The sequence below is a fragment of the Anoplophora glabripennis genome, unplaced genomic scaffold, assembly GCF_000390285.2.
Source record: "Anoplophora glabripennis isolate ALB-LARVAE unplaced genomic scaffold, Agla_2.0 scaffold74, whole genome shotgun sequence".
Taxonomy (NCBI): domain Eukaryota; kingdom Metazoa; phylum Arthropoda; class Insecta; order Coleoptera; family Cerambycidae; genus Anoplophora; species Anoplophora glabripennis.
In genome coordinates, this window is record NW_019416212.1 from 502465 (window position 1) to 529502 (window position 27038).

Below are 27038 nucleotides of genomic sequence, written 5' to 3' on the forward strand. Positions count from 1 at the left end.
ACCGTAATCTATTATTGTTTATAAAAAGATCTGCAAAATGGGTCACAGTTGAACAACAAGAATCGCTGATATTGAAAATTAGGACAATAAGTTTGGCAACAAATGAAACAACTGATTCAAGAGACCATGGCAACATATTTATTAAGACAATTCTTTTCTAAAAAGAAATCAGTACAATTTAAAAGAAACGTATAATATTTGAAATATTTGTTTATAACAAATTTAGAATTAGAATTACAAATTTTCTCAGATTTAAATTATCATAGATTTTATTCTTTAATGAAATAAAACAAAAATTCATTAAAATAAAGGTGAGTAAATTAAATTTATATCAGTAATTATGTTCCAATGGTCATTTAAAATTGATGATATTGTACAAAATATTTAACTACTTCTAGGTAGCATACTATTTTTAAAACAATGTCAGCCTTATATAGGAAATACAAAATGTATAACTAGTCCCCTTAACTACAATTACTTCTTTAAGCAGTGAAACATTTAACAGTAATAGGAAATCGAACTTTGCATGAATTAAATACACCTTATTCATATAATTCTGTTTTAGTTTAAACCTGGTATTAAACAAATATGTTGTAGATTTTGTTCAAACTTATCACAATAACATATATATTTTTTGTAAAGATGTAGTTATTACAATTCCAGTTCTTACAAATATTTTGATTTACTCTGTACTAGACGAAAAAACTATTAAATAATGAGTAAATCTCTTATAAATACAAATTTCAGAATAATATATTATTTGTAAGGAGATACAAACTTATAAATAAAAAATATAAAAGTTACTATCTAGTTACCTTACATATGTACTATAAGAGTCCTAAGTGAATAATCAAAATTAAATAGTTATTCTATGAACCTCATATAACATTTTACAACAATCAAAAAGAAAACATTTACTAAGAAATTGTCAAATGAATCATACGACGACGTCATTCAAAAGTACAGACTGAAGTGCGACTCTTTCATTTATTATTTCTTTTCATAAAAAATAATAAACCACTTATGCCTACATACTCCTAAACGTAAACCAGTCCTTATCGATAAAGATAATATAATCAAGAATATCGCACACTCTTATCATCAAACTGCTATTCCACTAACCTACTCTAAAGGCACTTAACCTGTATTCAATCCTAGCGTCATTCATCGTATTCAATAAATATAAAAATAAACGGGACAGTCAGAGACGTTTTTAATTAAAAAACCTAAGTATCTACATTACTCGCATCATTTTTTCTTCACAGAAAACTTCTTTTCATAATCTTCCTTCGCTACTTTTCGTAGTATAGCTTCCATGGTGATTCCTGTCTGTTTCACCATAAGGGTAAAGTACCCGTTGTTCTTCTGAAGGAGCTGGTGCGGATGTGCAAACTCTACGGGTCTACCACCGTCCATCACCAAGACTTTGTCAGAGTCCATGATGGTGTTTAATCTGTGGGCTATCGTGAGCACCGTGCAATGTTTAAAATTTTCACGGATGGTTTTTTGAATCAACGAATCAGTACTAAAAGAAAGTAAAACGTTATGATTAAATAAAGACAACGACAAATCAATCTAAATGAAAATACTTACTGTGGATCTACGTTTGCAGTCGCTTCGTCCATCACGAGTATTTTATTATCACGTACTATGGCTCTTGCCAGACACATAAGCTGTCTTTGACCAGCACTAAAATTCGATCCTCCTTCACATACCTGCTGACTGAGGCTTCCTATTACTCCTTTCAGCTCAACCTGAAACGATAAAGAATATTTCGTAAAAGCGATAAACTTCAATACTTTGTAGAAAAAGTATAATATTTTATCAATACAGTTCCATTGCCGACAAAGTAGAATATTTTATTCACTTTAAAGATCATTCACCTCAGCTCGATATATCGACAAAGTACAGGTAAGACTGTAGCGATAAAGTATTGAAATTTGTTGACGTATAATATAATATGTACTTTATCTATTGCTCATCTAGGTTCAATAGTTTCTCGAAAAACTATAATCCTTTATCGATTAAGTATACTTTGTCGACAAAGTATGTACATATAAGACTTTATCGAGCGTACATTTCAGTTCAATACTTGTCGAAAAGCTATAATACTTTATCAATAAAATATTGCAACTTCCCCGATAAAGAATAATACTTTATCGATTAATACTTTGTTGAAAAATTGTAAAACTTCGTCAATAAAATATAATTTGTCGGTATTTATAAAACTTTATCGACAAGGTATTGATTTTTGCTGTTTAGTACTGTACAAACGTATTGATCACTCATCTTCATCATTCAATAGTTTGTCGAACAAAGTGTAATATATTGTCAATATGCATTGTAGACAAAGTACATATATGACTTTATCGATAATACGTCTCAATTCAATATTGAGTATACAATATACATATATTATACTTTGAAGACGAGGTACATATAAGACTTCATCTATGAATTATTGAACTTAAGTATGCAGTTCTATAAAACTAACTAGTGTTCGGTATAGTGTCAAAGTACGTTATTGTACTGACACTTACATTTTCTAGGGCTCTCCATAGAACTTCATCGCTGACTTTTTCGAAAGGGTCTAAGTTGTATCTAACTGTAGCAGAAAATAATACTGGTTCTTGTGGAATTATGGAAATATTCGACCGTAAGTCGTTGAGTCGTACTTTAGCGGTATCAACGTCATCTATGGCTATCACGCCCTCGATAGGAGCCAGGCGGAACAGAGCAGCTATTAGAGTGGATTTTCCTGCACCTGTTCTTCCAACTATTCCAACCTAAAACCATTTAAATAAAGAGTTAAGCAGAGACAATACCAGTAAAGACTGAAACCTTACCTTCTCTCCTGCTTTGATCTCCAAATTTAAATCCTTTAATACTGGTTCTCCATCAGGTGAATATTTTAGGAACGTTCTCTTGAAGGCGATATTCCCTGACTGCGGCCAATTCCTTTTTGGGTTCTTGTAAGTGATTTTCGCAAAATGTGGCCAATCTGCTTCTAAATTTTTTGTGGGTTGGTGCTCCTGACTCTCCTTTTCTAATTTGGTGTATTGCAGAACTCTTTCTACGCTCGTCATGTTGCTTGCTACTTCAGCTGTCTGTCGTACACCAATTTGTAACATTCCAGTCAACACCAAGCTCTGTGAAATCACCAGACCCACGTTTCCACTCAAGAAATTCTCTGAAAGAGTAAATCGTGAAAAAATTATAACGAACCGCTGATTAAATAGTTATTTACCTCCTTGGAACACCAGGAACTGGTAGGTCACCAAAGCTAAGAATATGGTGCTGATTATGTCTAACCAGAAACCAAATATCTCACTGCACGCTATGTACATGTACCAAGTGCTTGTATGCTGATCCTGGAGGCAGTCAAATTCATTGATAACCATTGTTTCAGCGTTCGAAGCCCTTATCGTCGGCATTCCGTACAGAGATGCAGATATGTGGGAATAAACAGGAGCTCGATCTATAAGAAGCCATCGGTTACAAGCGTTAAAAAAATAATAGGTGTTTCTTGTTACTTACTAACTCCTTCCAATCTTTTGACGTCTTGTGCGCTTTTCAAGTACACTACCCTGAGGTAGTAAAAGACAAATCCCAGTACCACTGCCGGTGCTATCATCCAAGGGCTTACGATGAAGACAATCATCAAAATACCTGACATCACAAGGAACACTTGGACTGCGTCTAAAGATGCTCTGGGTAGCAATTCATCGATGGCCCCCATGTCGTTGGAGAATCTATTCAATATTCTCCCTGAAAATGCACACATTATTTTATTTTAGCATTAGAGACTACTATTATTACTACTATTATTACTCTATTACCTGATGGGTTTGTATCAAAGAACCTCATAGGGGCCCTCAACACGTTACTAAACATCTTCTTGTGCAGTCCCTTGGAAGCGTTCATGAATATTTTGTAGAATAACCAGCTCCTCGCAGGTGTTAAGGTCATCGCAGCTATTATAAATACAGTGTAAACGGTGATGTAAAAGTCTCTTGAGCCGATGAATTCCGTAGGTTCTTCTATGTATGGATATAAGATGGAATCGTTCAATGGCAGCACCTCTGTAGAGTTGTCTAAGTCTACGTTATAGATCATGGAGTCGTCAGTCTCTATTTCTGAGGAATTTCCTGGTAGAGTATATTCGTCATCGTCTGCGAGTAGGTCTGTGGAGTTGTACTTAACCTCTTCCATATTGGTCCTGAAAGATAAAAATTATCTAGTAATAATTCTAATGATTTATAGAGGTTTTTAGAAATGCTAATATATTTTTTTTTTACTTACCAGTAGGTAACCCACAGATCCGCTGCATTCGAAGCCAATTGAGCAATTATTAGTAGAAATACAAGACAGAGCAGAACTATAACACCAGCACCATAACGGTAGTACTCGGCGTATAATGATGCAGGTATAGCACCTTTTTCAACCTCTTCAAGACTCTCTTCTGGACCCAGTCCTTCTTCCTCCAAAGTATTCTGTAAAATATATTTTAGTGTTGTTAGAAAATAGCTTAACAACTTTAACTTCTTTAAAAATTTTTGCTAGGTACTTATTATTTGAAACTTTTTCTTATTTACCGACTTACCTCGTTTCCTGAAACAGCAAGGGTTTTTCCTGCATCATCTTCTTGAGGTTTATCTTTGTCTTCTTGACTAGTTTCGGGATAAAGGCTGCTAAGTTCGTCCTCAGATAGTTCACTGAATGATCCAACCTTCGTAATCCGTCCCTATGTAAAACAAAAATGATAAAATGAATTCATTATTGAAAACAACTGTCCTTACATTATTCATGATAATAATCAAATCGGCTTGCTTTAGGAATTGCAACTGATGTGTCACTAAAATCCTGGTTTTGTCGTGCATGTATTTCTTGACACACTCTTCAAATAGGTGCTTCCCAACATGAGTATCTACGGCAGACAAGGGGTCGTCTAAGAGATAAATGTCAGCGGTGGTGTACACTGCTCTTGCTAAGTTTATTCTTGCCCTTTGTCCACCACTCAAAGACACTCCTCTTTCTTCAACCAGGGTCTTGTCTCCAAAAGCGAATTGTTCGAAGTCTCTTTCTAGCGCGCAAACCTTCACCACCTCATCATATCTACAAATTTTCCATCTCTTATGAATATTGTCCAAAGGTGATGATTGATACTAAAGACAAATTGCAATGATTCCACACTTACCTAGATTTTACATAAGGTTTTCCAAACAGAATATTATCTCTAACGCTGGAGACAAACAACCATGGTTCCTGTGAAGCATACGACATAATCCCAGAAACATCAACGTTCCCACAATTCAACGGCAGTTCCCTGAGCAGCATCTGTAGAAGGGAACTCTTACCAGCTCCCACGTTTCCCACCACACAGCAGAGGGTGCCTGGAGCTATATCCAAGTTGATATCCATCAGAGTATCAGTGACGGGGTACAAAGACCAACTAGCAGTGGCTTTTTCAATCTTGATCGAACCTGGCTTTCCTTTGCTTTCCACTCCGCTTAAAACAGCTCTGGTTCCGTTCTCTTCCAGAAGAAGAAACTCTTCTAGTCTTTTGATGGACACTTTGGCTTCAGCGAAATTGGCCAAGGCGTGGGGGTAGTAGATGCACATGTAAAGTTGGACGGAATTAAAGAGTTGAGCCATAGAAAAGACAACATCGGAAGAGAGTTTATGGCCCAGAAGCACGAAGGCGATGAGGGTCAAGTACAAAGCGAGCCTTTCGGTGAAGACCATCAGCGAGAGGGAAAATCCCCTTATGTAGGAGGTTTTTGAGATGATGTCGATTTCCTTTCTGAAAACAACGTTTCTTGTTAGGAAGTTGTTTGCCTGAAATAAGTTACGCTTTCCTGTTTTTTTTTTCTATCAAATGTGGTTTATACTACTTCAGTATATATTCAGGAAGATGGGATGAAAACATGATGGCCGATTTTTGTTGGTTGTTAAAAAGAGAAACGAAAAACAGAAGGACCAAACGAAAGCGTAAGATCCTTTGAAGAGAAGAGAACACGTTATAGCAACAAAAATAAGAATGATTTGTAGATATCGTTTTCTTTTGTTTAGAAAGTAGAGTATTCTACAAGTTTTATTGCATTCTCAATCTTCTAGGCTGTTATCTCATCTCTCAGTACAAAAAGTAGATGGATAGATGGGTGGATGGGCGGGTTTTATAGGTGGTACAGGTGGATGAATAAATATGCGTATTCATGCATGAATGACTGGATAGAAAGATGTATGAATTCATAAATGGGTGGGTGGATAAAAAGATGAAAATGGCGTTTTTAATCTATTTTCTGTTTTTGAATGAAATTGGACCAGCTTGTCTGACTCTATGATGATAAATTGGAATTAAACGATTGAAAAATCATACGCCTAGTGAGCTGGTAGAATAATTTGATTTTTTATAACTTTCGTCGATCGTAAATTATGTTTTTTGTGAATATTTTGACCTGTTTTTTTAATTTTCCCCAAAACTCGGACCCGTTAGGCCAAATCTGAAGGCAGATTCGGATTCAGCGGAAGAAATACATGGGTCTGAATACCAGATCCAATAATTTTTTTTTTGTGGGGCTGTGATAATAAACAGGCACGTAGTTATCGGTCCTGGGAAAATAGCGTTGAATATCAAGAATATATGCGGCGCTATAATAGTGCGATCGGTGAGGTCATAAACATTTTAATATGTTTTTAGAGTCGGGTTTTAATATTGCTGCACTTTGATATTTCCAAGATTAAGAATTTATAGAAGATAGTCGACACTAAAATGATTTTTATTTTACGATTTTGCATACCACGGATTCAAAACATAATATTTCTGGAAAAGTACTTCGAAATTAACAATACATATACTTTATGTACAATAAGAATATAAAATATTCAATTTTTACTTTTATTGAGCTGCATTAATAAAGTGCAGATATCGTGACATGAAAAGTGGCACAAAAATAAAAGAATAATAACAACTCTGTGTTGAGACACCTGGTTATTTTTAAGTACGGCGGATCACCATAAATAAACTGTCGACACAGACAATTCTATACAGGGTGTCTCATAATTAGTGTGCAATACTTTAACAGTAGATTCTACGATCAAATATAAGATTGTTTTTTTCCTATAAACAAGGGTCGAAAATGCTTCCTAAGGGAGCTATGCCCCCCTAAAAGGGGCTTCAGGTGATCATACTTTTCAAAATATTTCCAAAACCAGTTAACGTATCATTATGAATTTTGGTATGTTGGACATTCAATAAATGTTTTAACGAACTACATGAAAACTGTTTAAAAATTTTAGACAGGGGTGTCTCAGGCAGAAGGGCTCACGGGTAAAATGCGCCCCCAATTTTTTGCATGTCGATATTTTCCAATTTAAACATCAAACTATGATAGATATGAGTTTTTCACAAAACAATGTACTTTTGATTTACTTCGATAAAATGCTTTGTTTTCGAGAAAAATCGATTTTAAAGTTTTATTACATAATCTCAAGGATGGAAAAGGATTACACGAATAGGTAGGTAGGCCATCTTAGATGAAAACTATTGATAAAATATTTCGTTCATTATGACATGGTTTTGTAACTATTTACTAGTTTCTTCTTCAAATACTCTCAATATGTAAAATTTCGATATTTTCAAATATGACGAAATTGTTATCTTAATTTATATCACTTTTATTTCAGTTTATATACCGTTCATAGTTATTAATAGTACGGCATTGGATGGTATTCACCTATAAAAAAAATTAGCCAAATATTTACTTTTTATTTTGCATTATGACATTTCGTCGATTTCTGCTGAACAAATAGAAATTATAATAACAATTACGATTTGTTATGACGTCCAAAACATTAAGTAAACAGGGGTAACTGCTTACAGATATTTAAAGAAAAAATTAGCACTTGCAGTACAAGGTACTGGTAAACTTTGTAACTATACGGTGATCGAAACAAATTTAAAATATCCACATTTAAAGTGTATGGTATCCGAAATTTTAGATCCCCTGTATATAAATGACTAATCGGCTATTTACCGTACAATTGGTGGCAAAAATAACAAGGCGTTCTGTGACGCAAAATTGGATTCAGTTAAATCAACAGATATAATTGTGTCCATTATTATTGTAACGCCAAAAGGACAAGTAACGTAAGATGATGTGTTTGAACAGTAATTAGCACTGGTTGGCTACTTAAAACGTCATGTATTTAATCGTTTTTTTACCAAGAAATGCGCGAAAAATTATACACTGTGACTTAAAATAGTTCCTTCTACTAAAGAAATTACCATTTGCAGACGTTTGTACAACCTTTAATTAATTCGTTGTAAAATATCCTGATTACTAAATAAATAAAACATAAATTTGATACGGTCTTCATAATATAAAAACTAAATATAAGTGTTTTATTCGTAGATATTGTAATACGTCTCTCTTAATTGTCTGCGGGGATTCATTTGTATTCCCCAAACAAAATTAAGTTTAATTTTAGCATGATTTGCCGAAATAATTATAATTTCTGATTGGTAGATGTTTCCTGAATTTATTAGACGTTATTGTCATCACTGGGCATTATATATTGACGAAATTTGAATTTTTATCGTAAATTTATGTAGTCGATACATTATTTTACTTAATACCTTATTTTAATTTTATAGTACACAAATTTTGTTATTTGCTGGTGACTAATTTACTTTATTTTTATCTTTTTATGATGGATACAGTACATATTGATGGTTATTGTAATTATGAATCTCCTGTTAAAAGCATTTTAATTGGTCTTAAAAGTTATATAATATTCAAAATTATAATAATTGTTTGCAAATAAAAAAGTGTATCAGACAGGTGCAAAACAGTTTTAAAGTGTATGTATTTATTTTTTTTATTTAATAAATTGGCCATATATCACGTTGTAGTGGGGTCAAATAAACATTTTTTTTACAAAATCATGTGTTACAAATAAAATTTTCATTGCATGGTGACATAAAGAGCTTACCTAACCAATTTTAAAAAATTGCAGCATCGGGTTATCAAATGGATTGGTTCAACAAATATATCTAGGCATTATACGTCTGCTAAAAAATAACCGAACTTTATTTTTTAAACTTTATACATTAAATTTTATACATTGTTACCCCTTATCCTTAAAGTCTCTCCCCCTCTATTCACACTTCTCAGCGGTGTTCTCATTTCGTGAAGCAATCCTACATAGGTAATTTGAAATGGTCTTTAAAGTCTGAGATGAATTTACTTTGATGTCATCAATAGTCTGCAAACGGCGTCCTTTTAGCACTGATTTAAAATTTTGGAAATAAGGAAAAATTGTAAGGGAGGCAGATCTGGCGAGAAAGGAAGACAGTAATCTTACTTTAGACACAAAACTGACGAATTGACAAATCTCAATGTGCGGGTGCATTGTTGTTGTTGTTCTAACATCACACTTAATGAAGATCAACACGAAAAAATAGCTACTATAGAATGGTCCTACTATTTATGCCAAAGAACACTGTTTGACGTTTTTGAAATGACCCTTTTGGAAACGTTTTTTTTTTAATGATTTAAATTAACTTAATACCTTTATAGTAGAGTAAAAAGTGGTTTTCCAGTTCTTAATAATCCACACTGTATACAAAACTTTTGCTAGACTCTCTATCAATATGCGGTATATGAAGAAACTGCTCCCGCCAGCTTCGATTCTATACGTTTTGCATCAATGTAGTAATTAATACGTTACTTACTTTCTTGCGAGCTCGACCACTTTCTCAAAGGACTTTTCCCAGGCGTACATTTTAATAACTCGTATGCCAGACACTATTTCGCTCATTAACTTCACCCTGTGGTCGGTCAAATGCGCTATCTTGAATCGCAGCACGCCCTGGACTTTTGACATATAACCTAAAACAAAAAAACATTTGAAATAAATGCATCACTGTTATGTTAATAATAATAATGCAATTTTAATCGAACACAGAGGGTTATTTTATAGTCAATTGGAAATAACGAAGTCTCTTCGCAGTGCAGATCTAAACCCTATTGCTACTTTCGGTGTGATACTGTGTGATGCACAAAAATATTATGCAAAGGTTGAGAACTATAAAAAATGCAAATCAAGTTATTTTTTTGACAATATTTAGGTATGCTATAATAATAATAATACATAAATTTAGTCAGTTTCAATGTTTCACATTGTTGTGGGCCTAATACTAAACCCTGTGTAATATTTTCTAAACGTGATGAGTTTTTAAACAAAGGGAAAGTTTCTAGATTTTATTTATATTAATTAATTATTTAATTATTCGGGTTTATGTTTTTTTGGTCCACCCTGTAGCGTTCATAGAACAATCTAGCATGTTGCTAGCGCTTGCAAATCCGGATATCGAGTGGAAAATTTTTACACTTTCACGTTCAAATCGTTCAGAATATTGCGAATATCGGCAAAAAAGAAATTGACGAATTTTAATTCGCCTGAATAGAACACTATCACCCGGCGAGGGGACATGTCTATTTACGATAACCAGACCATGAAATTGTCTGATACCGCCCTGAAAAAAAGTGTGTGTATCAATAACCGTGGTAGAGGTAATAATAGTAAAGTGAGAATATATGTCTAGGTTGTTGATTGTGGAAAATTCCGAGATAACAATTGCAAGTCGAGAACTTTCATGGCTTCCTATGACAATGGAAGAACTAGCTATTGCGTGCCGATATAAACGTAAAGGTGAGAGTTTCATGCCACTACGATTTCATTGCACCTAAACGGTGTTACGAAATGTTATGTTTTCAAAAGTGTTTTGGATACATTATAGTTTTTTAATTCATTTCAAAAGTTCTCACCTAGAAAGGGGCTAATCGTTGTATATCATATTTTTTCTGGCAAGCACGAAAATCTATTAGAAGCTATTAATATAGAAAAACTATTGTGAAGTGTTGAAAAATCATACCTTTTTTATTAGTAAGTTTTTAAAGTTCTCCAACATGTCCATCGTATAAGTAGATACAAAAATATCATATTAGTGTCTTACCTTGTAAAGGTAATGCTTCCAAGCCCATAGCTAACATGCCAGCAAGCGCAGATATGCCTACGCTTCTGTACATCACATAGAAGGCAATTACAGCCTGCAGAGGCATTATCCATATGTAATGGAGATAAAGAGAAGCAGTGTCGAATCTCTGAAGATCATTTGATAGAAGATTTACCAGCTGTCCGGCTGCGGTTTGACCCAAAGAAGCTTGGCTAAGTTTTAGTAGCTAAAAATAATATTTGAAATTCTTAGATTGAGTTACTAAAAATTCAGTACCAAACAAGTGGAAACTTTTGAATGTGGTCAATTAAATAAGATTTAGTTAGTCACCACACAGCCAATATAAGTCTAACTTTGATTTAGTGTGAATATATTTCTCATTTACGTCATGTATTAGGGACAATTTTTGCTGCTTTATTATATCACTTACAAAGCTGGGTGTAATTTAACAAGGTTTTCCCCAAAATTAGACAAATTGAAGACAAGAATATTAAGATGAACTCGTAAGGTCAAGGTAATGGCAAATGCATTAGTACAATTTAAAGCAAATTTCCTCTCAGTAAGATAAGTCAGAAGTGGTAAACAACTGAAGGTCTCGGACAAGGTAATTAGATATCACTTCTAAACGCTATTATTCCAGGAAACTATTGTTTGTGTACTTTTTTTTTCTAGTGGAAAATAACTTATTCCTAATCTTACCTTTCTATACACCAAAGAGCAACAAGCAGCTCTAACTCTCATGCCGACTCTCTGACAGCCAAGTTGGGCGTGGTGAAACATCAGAATGTTGAAGAATGCCAAAAGAACTACGGCGGATCCCAAAATCCATCCCCACTCCGTTCGACTTTTATCATCGTCTTTGTTTTCGGTGTCATCGAAGTACCTTATATATTCGGCTAGGACTATTGGATGCAAAGACCTTTTGAGAGTACATCAACATAGATTATTATTGAGGTTTACATATATCTGTTAAGTATAGTTAATTATTAAATAGCGAAAATTTTTAATTTTATCTGGAACAAAATACATCAATTTCACAAGCAGCAGTTTCCTTCTGTTGAGTGAGAGTAGATTTTTAGAAAGGATATTAATTTAAATATAATTAAGTTGCATTCGTACTTACTTCAAAATAATCACCTGAAAAAACAAAAAGGCCCCATATAGCGAATACGGCTTCACGAACGTTTTAAAAATGACTTTCCTCAGGCTGGGTTTGTTCTTTTTCTCGCCAGCCCGTTTCACCTCTTCCGCCCAGTTCCTAGGAATGAAAGAAATGATGCAAAATATGTCCTGTCAAAAGCAAGATATTTCAAATATTTAGAAAACACATTATTTAGATAAAATCTAAATTTTTTAAGCAGAAATCAAAAAAAATCTTACCTTTCCAGCTGTTCTGCCAGAGGACCACACATGTCATCGTTTGTAGTGTTGTAAATGTCTTTGAGTTGTAAGTCGTTCTTATATCCATATCTGAAGAATGGTATGATCCAGCTGAAACAGAACTCTTTCTGTTAAAGGCTGAAGTTATGGCTATCGGTTGTATAATTTCTTTTGGTGATTAAAAAATTTAATTAACAAAATGATTTATTAAGTATTTAAAACATGTTTAATAAATTGGTAAGTAAAGATTAATGTTTTTTTTTCACAATTTTTTATTCAGCTGAATTGTTTGCACTATTAAATGATTTAAACATTAATAAAATATATTTTCCACTTAAAATGCATTAGTAAAATAAACAAAAGAACGGTGAATGAAAAAAAACGAATTCTATTTATAAAATCTAACAATTAAGCTGAATGCTTCTAAAATATGTAACCAAACTCATATTGTTGAAACTGCAGGTCAAAATTTTTTAAATATAATCTACACCATAATGCACCCCTAGCGAGTTGCAGTCCCTTAAAGATAAAATAAAAAAAATAAAAGTACCAATTTCTCCTAAACTTCTGATAATATTTTTTTCAAATTTGACACTCTACCTACGCTAATTTTTGTTTTTCTGTTAACATACTTGATATGTTAATATTATACAAGATAATTGGACTGCACTGATTATTTTAAAGTAAAAAAATACTATATGTATATATGTGTTTAATTTTTGAAAAGCCCATAGAAAATTTTTTATTTCTTAAAGGAACAATTTCATTAAAAAATTTAAATCAAAATTTATTATTAGCAAACGGATACATTTATTGTTTTCTACTGAATTTGTACGTTTTTCAATACATTTTTGTTGTACCTACACACGTTGTTTTTTTTTTGTAGTTTCTTCCTAAATGTAAGGGTAGCAATATGTAACGCAAGTATTACTATAACGTTTAAAATGATAACTTATTCATAAATCAATGGTACCCAACAGACATGGAAATTCTTGGAGCGAAAGCGGTTTCTATTTAAAAAAAAAATCCTGTGACGTAGTATTGGGGCCAACTAGGCGAATCTGAATGGCGCGATATTTCAAACCCCGCGGCTAGACAACCAGATGCGATTAGTTTTTATAAATCGAATGAAAATCTTGATTTAAAAATGTCTACTATACAGGGTGAGTCAAAATTCACTCCCCAGCGGCCGGATATATATTCTAAAATAAAAAATAAGACAAAAATATAGAATACTAAAATCTCGAAAGCGGAGCCGTTTTCGGAAAATTTTGTAAAGAAAAATTCAAATTTATAATTTTTTTGTTTAATAGTAACACTATTAAAATCCACCATTTAAATCCATACAAAATAAGAAATAGCAAAAACGAAGATTCTTCTGGCTTTGGCTAACCTTCAAAACCATTATCATTTTTGTTAATACACTTTTGCAATCTGTGGTAAAAACTCCTGCCAACAGAACAGAAATTAGCTTCATTTATTTCCGCTACTGCTTCATGATTCCTGCCAACAGGCACAGTAAAATAAACATTTTCTTTTATGTATCCCCATAACCAAAAGTATATCGGAAACAAGTCAGGAGACCGGGGTGGCCATGGTGTTGGTCCACCCTGTCCAATCCATTTATTAGGTTCAAAATATGTCGTACTCGTAATGTGGCATGTGCGGGCGCACCTTCATGCTGAAACCACATAGTTGCACGTGGTTGTAGAATATCTTCTATTAAACCTGGCAAAATGTTCTCGCAAAAATTACTGTAATTTTCACCATTCAGTATTCCTGGCAAAAAATATGGACATATGATCCTTTTCCCGTAAATACCTATACAAACATTTACAGACCAATGTATTTGCTGATTCCGCTGACGTTTTTCATGAGGATTCTCATAATGCCAATAATGAAGGTTGTGGTCATTGAAAACTCCTTGTTTTTGTCCGGCCAACTTAATTAGTCTGCATTTATTGAACTATAAATTGAACTATGATATAAATTAATAATTTATTCGAAAACGGCTCCGCTTTCGAGATTTTAGTATTCTACATTTTTGTTTTATTTTTTATTTTAGAATACACATCCGGCCGCTGGGGAGTGAATTTTGACTCACCCTGTATATATAATTCTCACTTGTTAGTTAATGTCATTATGCAAGCCACCAAATTCCCTAGATTTGGACCTCATTAACTTAAAAAAAATCATATTGACTTGGTAACAATATTAGCACCGTACTTGCCGAAAGGTAAGGAAGAGAACGCCTTTGCCATCTTCTTGTCCTTTAGAGAGTTGTTTATGAGCTCTATCAAGCAAAGTATTACAAGTTCAAGGCGCATAATAAAACGAAGATAAACATAAAAGGCCGTCAGGTATTTATCTTTTTAATGGCACATTTTTGCATAAATTCATATACGATCACATGACGGTCATCCTTGTTGACAATTACAGACGTTGTCAACGAACACCTGAACGTCAAGATGAGTCATCACCAACGTGATCTCGGTTTTTCACACGCCCAACCCATACAGCTTTCTCAGAAGCGTCAACGCAGTTCATGGCAAAGGACGTACAGCAAGGATACCTCATACCCAGAGGCCTCTAGAGACCAGAAGCGCAGTACTGTCTATTCTGGACTTTGAACTGAGCCACTTGCTGTGGATTGGACCCTCAAGGCTTGTTTTAAAAGGTCTTTCACTCATGTATTTTTACGTAAACGATTGCGATGGAAGAAAATCAATGATTGTGAAATATTGTTACTTAATATCTGTGACGATTTGGTTTATAATAAATTAACAACGCAGTTTTAATGGGACTGTGAAGTAATGAAGCAGAACACTTGTCAAGAAGAAATTGAAGAAGAATAGATCGAAGACCTGGGGACCATGGTGTAAGATTTCTGCTAATTTCTACCGTATAGGGACGAAAAAAAAAACGACTAATCATTTGCGTTATAAATTATATAAGTCAATATAACGTCTCTTCCCTTGGATATGTAACTATAATAATTTTGTTTTGTTAAATTTTTTACATCCTTTAATAATAATGTTTATTATATACTTAACGGTGCTTACAAACAAATTTCACTCAAATTTCACTCAATTTTACTCAATAATGTATCAATTTCTGTTCACACCGATTGAGTGGAATTTTCACTCTATTAGCATGAGTACAACTAAGTGAAACTGCTGCATCAGGAATGAGTGAGTTTTACTCAAATGCAAGTTACCGCTAACTATCAATTGAGTGACTTTTGACTCTAATTTGAGTATATAAAACCAATTTAGAGTTGCCTTTTTCTCTACTACGTTTAAATTTAACAATTATTCAGTAATTTTTTTCTCAGACTTGGTTTATATTCTCTTTAAATTTTAATTTAAATATCATTGTATTAATGTCACAAACTACTAGCTGCCACAGTGGTTTCTACACAGATCAGTTTTAGAGACAATATTTTAGGTCTCGATTAAAGGAATTCGTGAACGAATAGATTGCCATAACCTATATTGTACGTTATAAATGCGTAATTATACATAACAATTACATAACAATTTAACTATCCATTAACTATCCGTTTATTTAACCAAATATTAATCGAGACTTAATTAATTATTGTAATTAACTCACTGCATTTAAATACAATTTTCACTAGAATAACTAGATAAACCGATACTTGTCCAACTCCAAAGCACACCATACGCCAAACTGCCATCCACCACGCCACCATAACGAGATAACCTAATGAGACGATTGGAACAGACAAAGACAATGCTTATGAAAAAGGGTGGGATCACTCAGCAATTGAATTTACTCTGATTTAGGTACAAGTGCACCATATACGAATTTACGTGAAGAATTTATTTAAGGAGTACCTATATTTGAGTGAAAGTACTCAGTTTTAGTTTAAATATAATCACAAATGAGTAAAATGATCAAATTGCCCAATATTGAGTGAAAATGTACTCAATAATTTCACTCAATGTATTCACTCCGAACCTTTATTGCTTTCACTCACACCGAATTTTTTACAGTGTATTTATATAATATACGATTTCAGCTTTAGTAAAACAGCTCGTAGTTATTTATATTTGCAGCCACGTTGAATTTAATACCACATTTTCAGACTCTGACTAAGAATAAGTTATTATTTGTTCGTTTGGATTCTTTTATAGGTTTTTAATTGACTGAGATTCGTCACTTGCAAATTGATTTAGGCATAACATAGAACAACCCTATTGCGTCTGATTTAGCCACTAAGGGACCTTTCGTTTAAAAAATTGTGTACTAAGTTTATTTTTAATTCATCAGTTTTGAATAATACCTAAATGCTGCAAGATCTCATTCGGCCCAAAATATTGCGAAATAATTTTAAATCATCCGTAAAAAGAAGACAACTGACGATGACGGTGAGATGTCATTAATGAATAATCTGAGGGACTCCCGACATGGGCCGAACTTCAACAGAACTGAAACCTCAGAATAATACTTTTTTCCCTATTACTGAGATTTAAAGAATTATAAGATCGTTGGAAAGATAATAATTCAGTAATTTTTTATTGCAGACCCGCACCAGCTGCTTTAGTTTATTACTTTTATTAGAGATAGTGGCACTACTTTTGGAACCACCTGTATGCGACATCCGACTGGTTTACCTTCCTTTTTCTACCGGTCGGTTCAGCAGTGTGTCGTCCTACAGCGTCCTTGGCAAGGTGCTGAAAAATCCTCTAGCCATGTTACGGAATCCAATGGTCAACGACACCTTCATTATGACACTACATTATGTAGAAAGCACCACAAAAGTTTAATAACAGCATTAATAACCTTCGTGATCTTTTTTCTCTCTTAAAGAATTTATGTGATTGAAGTGATCAAGTTTAAGGACGAAATACCATTAAAAATTACTCTTAGTAGTAAAGAAATTTTTATTGACGGTAAAATTTTGACCAAATACCGGGCATTTTTTTAAAGCATTATTCCCTTGAATATTCTTTTGAATATTCTTCATGTGTTTATCAAAATTTCCTTTATTCACTTGAAGGAAAATGGCGTTCATATTTTTCCTATGTGAAAAAGAATGTGGTTTTACAGACAGCCTCTCTTGACCCAGTGTAGGAACTGTCATATGACGGATTTTTTTTAACGCGAATACAATACGTTGTTAAATCTTAAAATTCTATCAAGTAACGGAAGACGGCGGTTAGCCTTGTGGAAAATTCTTCTTCGTTTTACAGCATTCTGCATACTTAAGCTTCAGCAAAAGGAAACAGTAAAGCATCTCGTTAGATTTAATGTTATATTCTATATTTAGAATCGGAGACGCGACTGTAATCACCGAGAACCACTATTTTTATGTCTACAGGGTGGACGTCATCACAGGTAGGATATATAAAACTGGATGTCTCCAGTTACTTTTTAAATTTGACGAATATTGGTCGCTGCTCTAAATAGTGAAATCCACATTCGATTTAGTGAAATTTTCACTTTAATAATACGATAATTTTACTTCAGTCTGAATTTTCACTAATTATCCAGCGAGTGTTTTTTACTCTATTCTGAGCATGTAAGAACAATTAACAGTTGACTTTTTCTCGAATGTAATTTAAATTATTGACCAATCTTTTGCTCAGACCTGGTTTTCAATTTACTAAATATTGAGGAGAAAATCTCTCGGATTTGGATAGATCTTCCAGAAACAACGTCCCAATTCTTATCCAAAAATTATTCAAATTTTATGAGAAACCAAAAAGTAATAACGAAAAATCAAATTTCACCTCTCAACCATACACATATTTCATCTCTCAACCAATAATACCATCAAAAAAATGTATGAACATGCATATTGAATAATGTGGTCAATTTTCAGCACTTTCATTTGCATGTAACCTACAACAAATGTAATGTTAACAGAATTTTATATATTCTCAAACTCATAGCGTAAAAGTTTTAGGTATGTGTAAATAAATTTTATTGAAATAAAAAAAATAGACAACTCAAAAATGAAAACATTTATTCCGAATTAGGTATAAATGTACTACATACAAGTTTATTCAGAGTACTTGTTTATCTGGTTTGAGTGAGATTATTCCGTCTCAGATCAAACACACTGTAAGAAAAATTGGACTTATTTTCACTCAATTTCACTCAATAATGTATCAATTTCTGTCCACACCCGATTGAGTGAAATTTTCCTCGATTAGTACGAATACAATTAAAATTTTATGAGTGAAACTATCAGGTTTAGTTTAAATATTATGAAATATATGTAAAATTATCATAATGCTCAATATTGACTGAAATGTACTCAAGAATTTCACTCAATGGACCTTTTTGCTTTCACTCAGACACTCACAAATGAATAAAATTGTCAGAATGCTCAATATTAATTGAAAGTGTTTAATGTGTCCACTCACACCAATTATTTGGTGTGTTCATTTATTTGCATCTGTGAAAGAAAATGTTAAACCGAGTACAGAGTTAGATAGCTACTCTGTATTGTTCAAACTAGTATATTTAATTGGTATTTATTAATTGAGATAATTTAAACCCCACCCTACCCCATTATTTAACCAATTACGTTGCCTTTGTCTATTAGTGTTGTCTAATAGTGTCTAAAGGCTGTTGCAATAGTTTCACTTATAAAATTTCACTTAATCAGATGTGGACAGAAATTGGTACATTATTGAGTGAAATTAAGTCCAATTTTTTTACAGTGTACAGACTTATAACGCACATCATTAGGCTCAGCTATAGGAGTCTTTGACTTGCTCATGTTGTTGTTGGGTTGGGCTATAAGATTTTGACAATGATGGCGGAGAAAATTATGTAACGATTGACGTACATGTTAGTGAATGAAAACGTTTACTATAAAGAATATTTAAAGCCCCCCAAAAAATAAAAGGTTAATATACATGTTTACAGTACCATGATGGGACATGCCAGTGAAAAAAATCTCATGAGATGAGATCGCAACATCTGATTAGTTAGAAAAACCCGAGTAAACAACTTGGTTTGCGCAATATGTATGTTTTTTTTTTATTACAAGCCACAAATAAATCCATAAAGGACTGAAAATATTTCGAATACATATAATTAACCTTTAAGGTTGCTGTCTCACACCTGATTTTATTTTAAAAGGAGAGGTATCGATCATAAGGCCAACTAGGTGACGCTAAATATTTGTTTATCTATTCCTCATGGTGATCAGGAAGCAAGTGAAGTTATTGCTGAAATGAATCGATTGTTTTTTTTACAAATAATACTTACTCGTTCTACGTCACAAGCATAAAATTAAAATACTAGCTTAGTGACTCATGGACTGTGATTTATAACACTTTTTTAAACAATATATCCTATTGTATTATATTATCAATACTTTCCCATTGTTTTAGACTCCCACCTACTAAGCCACTGGTACAAATGTTTTTAACTAATTTTTGTTAAAAATTTATGGGCATCACTCAAAGAATGTTACTGTTTATAATATGGAAACTTTCTGTGATACGTCTCGGAAGAAGAATATTTTTTAATTTCAAGAAGTTTTTCGCACAAATTTAATCTCCTGTTGATATCTGATCACTCTGTATTCTTAAGAGTGTGAATGGTCGAACTTGCTAGAAGAATTACCGTATTGATTTCAGCTTGTATCACCTTCGGGCAAAACGAAAAAAACGCCATTAATAACGTCTAGTTCTTGAACGTAATTGTTTGTTGCTCAATCTTGTCGACCATAGTAAATCTGATCGAGGTATTAATACAATTTCATACATAGGGTTCTACAAAAAACTGCCACTGTCCGTAAGTTATTTTCTCCTAAATCTATATAATCGCATTACGAAATTGACAAAAAACGTCTTATTTCTCTGTAACATACTTTCACAATAATCAATACATACATTTTCAAAAATTATTTTGTCAAAATTGTAATTCCAATTTTTTAGGGAAAATATCGTAATCGTTACAATACAATAAAATTATAATTTATCTATAAATAATAGTACTAATCCCTATATTTTTTCCTAATGTGTGGCGTACATACTAGAAAATACTTTTTAGGAGAATTACAAAGAAATATAATAAGATTCGTAACTATAATGCAATATTTCATGTGCACTGGACTAAAGAAATGTAGAGGCTGCTGATTTTGAACACTTGCCGAAGTGATATTGAATATTTTCTCATTTTGAATTATTATGAAAATGTTTATTTTCAATTTTTACCATGTTTCTCTAAAGTCTGTTCAAAGGTTTTGTACTTTAGAATAGTTAAATAGACTAAAAACATACAAAACAATAATTCTAGGCGTTTCTATCCGTTTCAAAAACCGATTTTTCTCAAAAATCGTTTATATTTTGGAAATATATTAAGAGTATCTTCTTTTTAAACAAAAATCATTTGGTAGCTTTGAGGCTTGTATATTTTTAAATACCTACTTTGTAATAGTAGGAAACCTGTTTAAATATACAGGGTTATTCAAAATTCAGTACAAAGAATTTAGTGGCGTAATTTTGCGGTCAAAATAAAAATTTTTCCAATTTTTAGGAATAATTTCCAAATGGATTTGAATTTACGCATATAACTTGGGGTATGGGGGTTTTTTAGGGTGGTAAATTTAAATATGTCATTTGGTTTTGACGCTGCTTGTAAAGGACGCCACCTATAAAGGTATGCTTGAATTAAATTGACCCTAACTTTTTTACTACTCTGTACATTGACGTTTCGTATTAGCGTGTTTATTCCCCAATCAATTTTAAGCAAAAGAGGTATACTTGGTCGAAATCTCTCAGACCACCCGTTTACGAGATATTGGCTGATGAGGAGTTAAATATTTTCAAATTTTATAACTATTTACAGTGAAAAATTTAAAAATTAATTTTGGACCCACGTTTATGGGGAAAAAAGTCTTATTTTGACCTCAAAAATACGCCCCTATATTCTTTGTACTGAATTTTGAATCAGCCTCTATAATCATCAGTATACCAAAATTTGATCAAAGTTAAAATGCAAATATCTATACACCCTTCTGAAGTTCGATATATCGGTAAGGGGAACATTAAAAAAGGAATTATTTTTATATTATATTATATTTCATATTATATTTATGACGTTCCATACGAATATTATTCAAAAATATGTCCGAAACTCTTAAGAATAAAATATTTAAATAACTTAATTTTGCTTTTTTGAGAGAAAAATATTTATTTGTGGTTCTGGTATTGGCATTCAGAAAGGAACTTCATTTTACCGGTACTTCATTTTTAATTACAAATTTCATTTTTATTTCATATTCAGCTCCCAAATTATGAAGAGGGCTAAATGCACATGACCGTAATCATTATACCTGTTAATCAAAACGTAAAGCTCAATGAAATGATGACATTTTAAATAAATTATTAAACAAACACTAATTTTTATATTAAATAGATGTAACCTTTCATCACAGTTTGTCAAATCTGTGATCGAAAATCGACATTGAATCACAGGAGAACGTTGTTAAACCTTGGCGAGATTTAGATAATGTAAGTCTTAAGTAAGATAATGTAGTCATCTTTTAAATATGGTTGACATTTTTCGAAATATAGTTGCTGTCTTTGTTCGGAGGATACTAAAAAGTCTATCTTAAATTGTTATTAAGTAGCCAGATATGAAGCCTTTAAATGGCATAACTTGTAATTCAGCTTTTTTTAGACAGCGTTTGTAAAAAGTTGTTAAGAAAACACGATTTAGTTAAATTTCTCACCGTATAAATCCTCAGTTCTGTGAAAATAAATGGTGTTGATTTTGTTAGTAGGTTCAATTATTTACAACCGTTATTGTAATGGTTACACCTTTACATATATTAGCATGTGTAGAATTTCAGTATCAGTTAAATTAAATACTGTCTGCCACATTTTCGTAATATCAGCCAGACACCGTTACACACCTGTAGAAATAAAAGTGAATTTATTCAGATTTTATAGCCATCAGTGGTTTCTAAGATGTACCAACCAGTGTGACCAATAATTTATATGTAATATTATGGTCTCTATTGACGAATTAATTATGCTTGATAAATATGCATAGTTTAAAGACGATAAATGTAGAATATAATATTATTAATTTTTAATGTTCCTGTGCAGAGCGGGTGAAATTCGATGGAATTTCAGGTTATCTCAAAAAGCACTAAAGAAAGAAAGAACTACATTTTTTAGATAAGGTCGTAGTTGGTTACGATTAAAAAAAAATATTTTCTCTGAAATATATCTTGATTAAAAAATATATGAGAAATATAAACTGTTATACAAATTATGTCTGTATATTTTTAATTTTTGATGGAAATAGTTGGAAGTGATAATAATACCTCACATAGACTAAATACCATAGAGATTGCCTTTTCTAATTAAAAAATTTGTTAAATTGATTTACTTTAATGATTTTAAACGGAAACAAGAATAATATTCCTTCATAAAAAGCTGATATATATTGGTAGCTTTTTTATTGGAATGCATCCAGTATGTAATTGATTCAGTTTAACTACCCAAGGCAATAAAGTCTCTTACATTGTTACAAAGTTTTTTATTACACAACAAAATAATATGACAACAACTATAACAACTGCTGTCAAGGCCTACTGTGTTAAAACTTTATTAGTTATATTTTTTCATCATATATCCGTTCATTATAAACAATATAATATAATGTACAATGACTTGTACAAGTACCTATAGCATAATCAAAATTATTGAAATTTTCCACTTTAAATAAAGTGTTAAGTATCGTTTATTATTTTAGCAGTAGGATTTCTAGTGCAGTATTCTTTGCACTAGAAAACCAGTGGCGTTTATCTTTTTACGCGGTCATTTATATCATCAAATCATCTCGATACTTTATTTAAACTTTTTTAATAAAAATTTTCATAAGGCCTCCCCATACTGACGTACACATAATATGCTATTTCAATGGGCGAGGTTTACTTTAAAATTAGCTGTTTCTATCATAATGCACACAAAGAACGTTTCTCACGAGACCGTTAATCTCCGTAACATACTTGGAAGTTACCCAACTGCATACACAGTGGTGACAATTAACTGGCCACTCTGAAATTGAACAGGTCTTAAGAATATTCAAGTGATAATCTATAAATATGAAGTACTGCCTAATTTTCTTATTCATAAAGTCAACTTTGCTGTAATAGCATCCTCCTAACTTTCCTGATTTAAGTTACAGAGAAGCAATGTGTATAGAGTTCTAAATAATGTATTTTTTACACGAAAGATAATTTAGACTTATTTAAAGACAAAGAAATATAAATAAGTTATTATAAATTATAAATTTTAAATATTGGACAAATTTCAAAATACGTTTTTGTAATGTTTAAGTTGCAATTTAACTAATTTTATTAGAAATAGGGGTTCTTTATAGAAGATGTTTTAGAAAAATGTACCAAAAATTAGGAGGCTCACAGAAGATCAAAAAATTAAACGTCTTTTTTCTATAGAATTATCACGTTCTGTTTTTGAGAAACAAATTTTTGCCATGTTTTTCTAAAAAACAATGTAATCATAGAAATTTGGTACAGGTTTTTGACAATCTGTTAGAAGTCGCCAACTACGACTTTAGCCAATGACATTTTATGTCAAAGTTTTTTTGAGGTTAGATTTATCACGTTGTATGTCATAATATAAAATAAAATTTTATTTTACAAATAATGGTATTCTTATTGCAGTCACAGCAATAGTTTTTGGTAAAAATGAAAGTGCCTTCCAAAGTCAATCAGCTTCTATTCCACATGGTGTCCAAAAATGAATGAGCTATACTTCAGGGATAGTTTCCTCGATTGAAAAGAAACCGATTTAGATCAAGTTACCTTGGTACAATTTCGCATTCTTAAAAAGAAATATCACTTGATAAGGCTCTAGCTAACGGCCTCTAGTCAAAAACTAAGTTATAGTAGATTTCAATGCATTCTGCTGTTTTTTTTGTAAGATATATGGTTAAAATTTGATGTAAAAATATTTTTTCTAAAACACTCTGTATATAAACATATTCAAAATTCCTTCATAACTGCAAAACCTTTTTTAGAATTTTATATATTTAGCCATTATTGTATTGAAGCACATAATAGGCGCCATATTTAAAATATTTTATTGTATTGATTTATAAAAAACCAGTATGGCCTGAAGTAAAAAAGTGAATGGGAATAATAAAATTTAAATCAAGTTGGTGCAACAAATTAGTTGATTTAAAAAAGAAGACATCATAACGAAATACATGTTTTTTTAAAGGAATATGTAATTCTATTTAGACATATCATCTTCAGTTTTTATTTTGGATAATTATTATTACTAGCTATTAGTTGTTTCCTGCAGTAGTTATGAGTCGTATCTGTGGAGTTGGATATCTTTTACATACCTAGATTTCTGTTATCGACTTCATTTGATCAAATTTTTTTAAATAATTTTTCTTGATCAAACATAGATCACATCAAAAATAACACTGAAGTTAGCAGAATTTTTTTCATTGCAGAAAAAACTTAATTAATTTAGTTAATAATTTATAAGTCGTAGATTCTTAAGATAAATTTAGGGGACCCGTTTTTTTCTTTTTGCCAACTGGCCCCCTCTTTCGGAGTTACAGCCCCCTAAAATCTGCCCCTAAGAATCTCACAGTGCTTCGCTTTTTGGCGACAAATCCCCTTAAGACACTTTCTCGTGGGCCCCATTGTCTTTGGAACCAGAAAAATTTGGTCGCAAATTCGATTTTTTTTTTAATTATTAGTTAGCTAGAAAGCCATTGAATTTAGAACTTTTTGTCTCTTGATATTTGTTTCGTAAAACGCAATGTTTTTGAGGAAATGGCGAATCACGATATGCATTCGATCACCTTTTGACATTTTTCTCAAAAACATTGCGTTTTACGAAAAAAATATAAAGGGACAAAAAGTTTCTAAATTTAATGGCTTTCTAGTGGACTGATAATTTTTAAGAAATTTAAATATGCGACCAAATTTTTTTTGGCTTCAAAGACAAGAGGGTCCACGAAAAACTGTCTTAAGGGGGTTCCCTGCCAAAAAACGTAGCACCATCAGATTCCACATGTCATAAAACCCCTGTGTACCAAATTTAGTGATTCTCGTACAACAGGGTTATGAGATATAAACAAAAGATTATTTTTAGGGGCTGACTTCAGGGGGCTGTAACTCCGAAAGAGGGGACCACTTGGCAAAAATAAAAAATACAGGTCCTCTAAATTTGTCTTAAGAATCTGTGACCAAATTTTGTTGCATGAATTTCTGGACACCCCTATATTTAAGAGTTTGTCCACATTTGGGCTAGGTACAGTACCAAAAAAATCCTTTTAAGAAAGTTAAGTGCCTGATAATTAATTTAGACCATTGTTTTCGTACGGACTGAACTTTAAGTCCAAAAAAGGTTATGTTATTTTTATAAAAAAATTGAGTGGTATGTGTTTCACCCTGTAAGGTATCCAAGACGCTCCTGGCTTTCATAATAGCAGCGGTTTAAGCACGAACTTGCCGAGCTTGGTGGAGAAAAAAGCTCGCATCTAACGAATTCCATACTCGTATACCTTTTTCGCATCATCCCTAACTCGGCACCAAGACCGGCTAAAAATAGCGCGGGGTTCAGAAACTGGTTCTGCCTTTCAATCAAAATAACCTGGGCAAGTTTTTCGCACGGTATATATTAAGCAGCGGGCTAAATTTAGAACTGAATTTAAGAAAGGACGCGGTTTTTCAAAAAAACAATAAAAAACTAACGAACAGGGTGCCTTAAACTCGAAAGCATATGTGATATGTTGATGTACTTACCAGAAGAATAATTTCGAGATTATGTTGGTTTTCTCTTCGGGTGAAGGGTTGTCGTATTTTTTGCTAGAGTCCATTTCGTCACTCACTGATCAGTCTTTTGGGGTACTAAGATTCACTACAACGTTCCTCTCGCGCTTACATGATATGTTTACGAAAATTTAAAGTGTCTGCGGTTGCAAGCACTTTCCAACGCGATTGGAGGCTGAAGTGTAGTGAATTAAACGAGTAGTACTGAATATGGTACCGAACTCATCAGCGCAGCCAAGTACGAGCGCCCGATCTCGGCCTTTTGACGCCGCTCCACGGCAGTATCGAAATTTTTAAGGTTATGGGGAACTAGCTGGCTTCAGAGCCAATTTGTCAAACTCGAATACGCGGATGATTGATTAGTTTTTTCAAGGTAGGACGGTTTATTCCATCGCGTCTGGTTAATTTCTCGGCTCATGTATGCATTTATTCTCGTACGCGTTTCAGAAAAAAAATTTTTGGTCAATTTCGTTGCCCTTAAATATGAAATTCTTAAAGGCACACTAGCAAGTCTAAATTTAATTACCTAGCTGTGAAAAAAATCATAAATAATGTACAAAGTGTTTTGGAAAATGGTACGATACATTCAGTATAGAACATAAAAAAAATAATTTGGTGTAGAATAAAATTTTCGCGAAATTTTGGCTACCCCCTATTTTCGATGGAAGTGAACACAAATCTGAAGTGTATCGAATTTAGTTTTTAAGAAAACATTTACACAATATTATTCAGACAGGTCAATACCTAATAATTAGTTATTTTTTAGATTTTTAGATCATTTAGATGGGTTACATTGTTTAGATTGTGTTAAACTGATTA

General features: G+C 32.5%; 1 protein-coding gene across 1 annotated transcript; it reads right to left on the bottom strand.

The window, feature by feature from the left end:
- Nucleotides 1-131: 131 nt before the first annotated feature.
- LOC108906134 (multidrug resistance-associated protein 4-like) lies at nt 132-26405 on the bottom strand. Its single transcript, XM_018709314.2, has 17 exons — nt 26193-26405; nt 12401-12511; nt 12144-12278; nt 11720-11939; nt 11021-11246; nt 9737-9893; nt 5198-5803; nt 4800-5115; nt 4604-4744; nt 4303-4493; nt 3840-4219; nt 3538-3768; nt 3248-3478; nt 2847-3190; nt 2541-2786; nt 1594-1754; nt 132-1525 (listed from the first exon to the last, which is right to left on the bottom strand). The coding sequence occupies exons 1-17, from the start codon at nt 26264-26266 to the stop codon at nt 1249-1251; spliced, it is 4047 nt and encodes a 1348-aa protein (XP_018564830.1). The 5' UTR covers nt 26267-26405; the 3' UTR covers nt 132-1248.
- Between the last annotated feature and the right edge of the window lie 633 nt (nt 26406-27038).

Excerpts from the sequence above, each read along its gene's own strand:
- LOC108906134 (XM_018709314.2), bottom strand. The coding sequence starts at position 26,266 with ATGGACTCTAGCAAAAAATACGACAACCCTTCACCCGAAGAGAAAACC. Across the intron at positions 11,940-12,143 it reads TTTCAGGTGATTATTTTGAA|GTCTTTGCATCCAATAGTCC; the intron begins GTAAGTACGAAT and ends TACTCTCAAAAG. Across the intron at positions 3,191-3,247 it reads GTTCCTGGTGTTCCAAGGAG|AGAATTTCTTGAGTGGAAAC; the intron begins GTAAATAACTAT and ends TTACTCTTTCAG.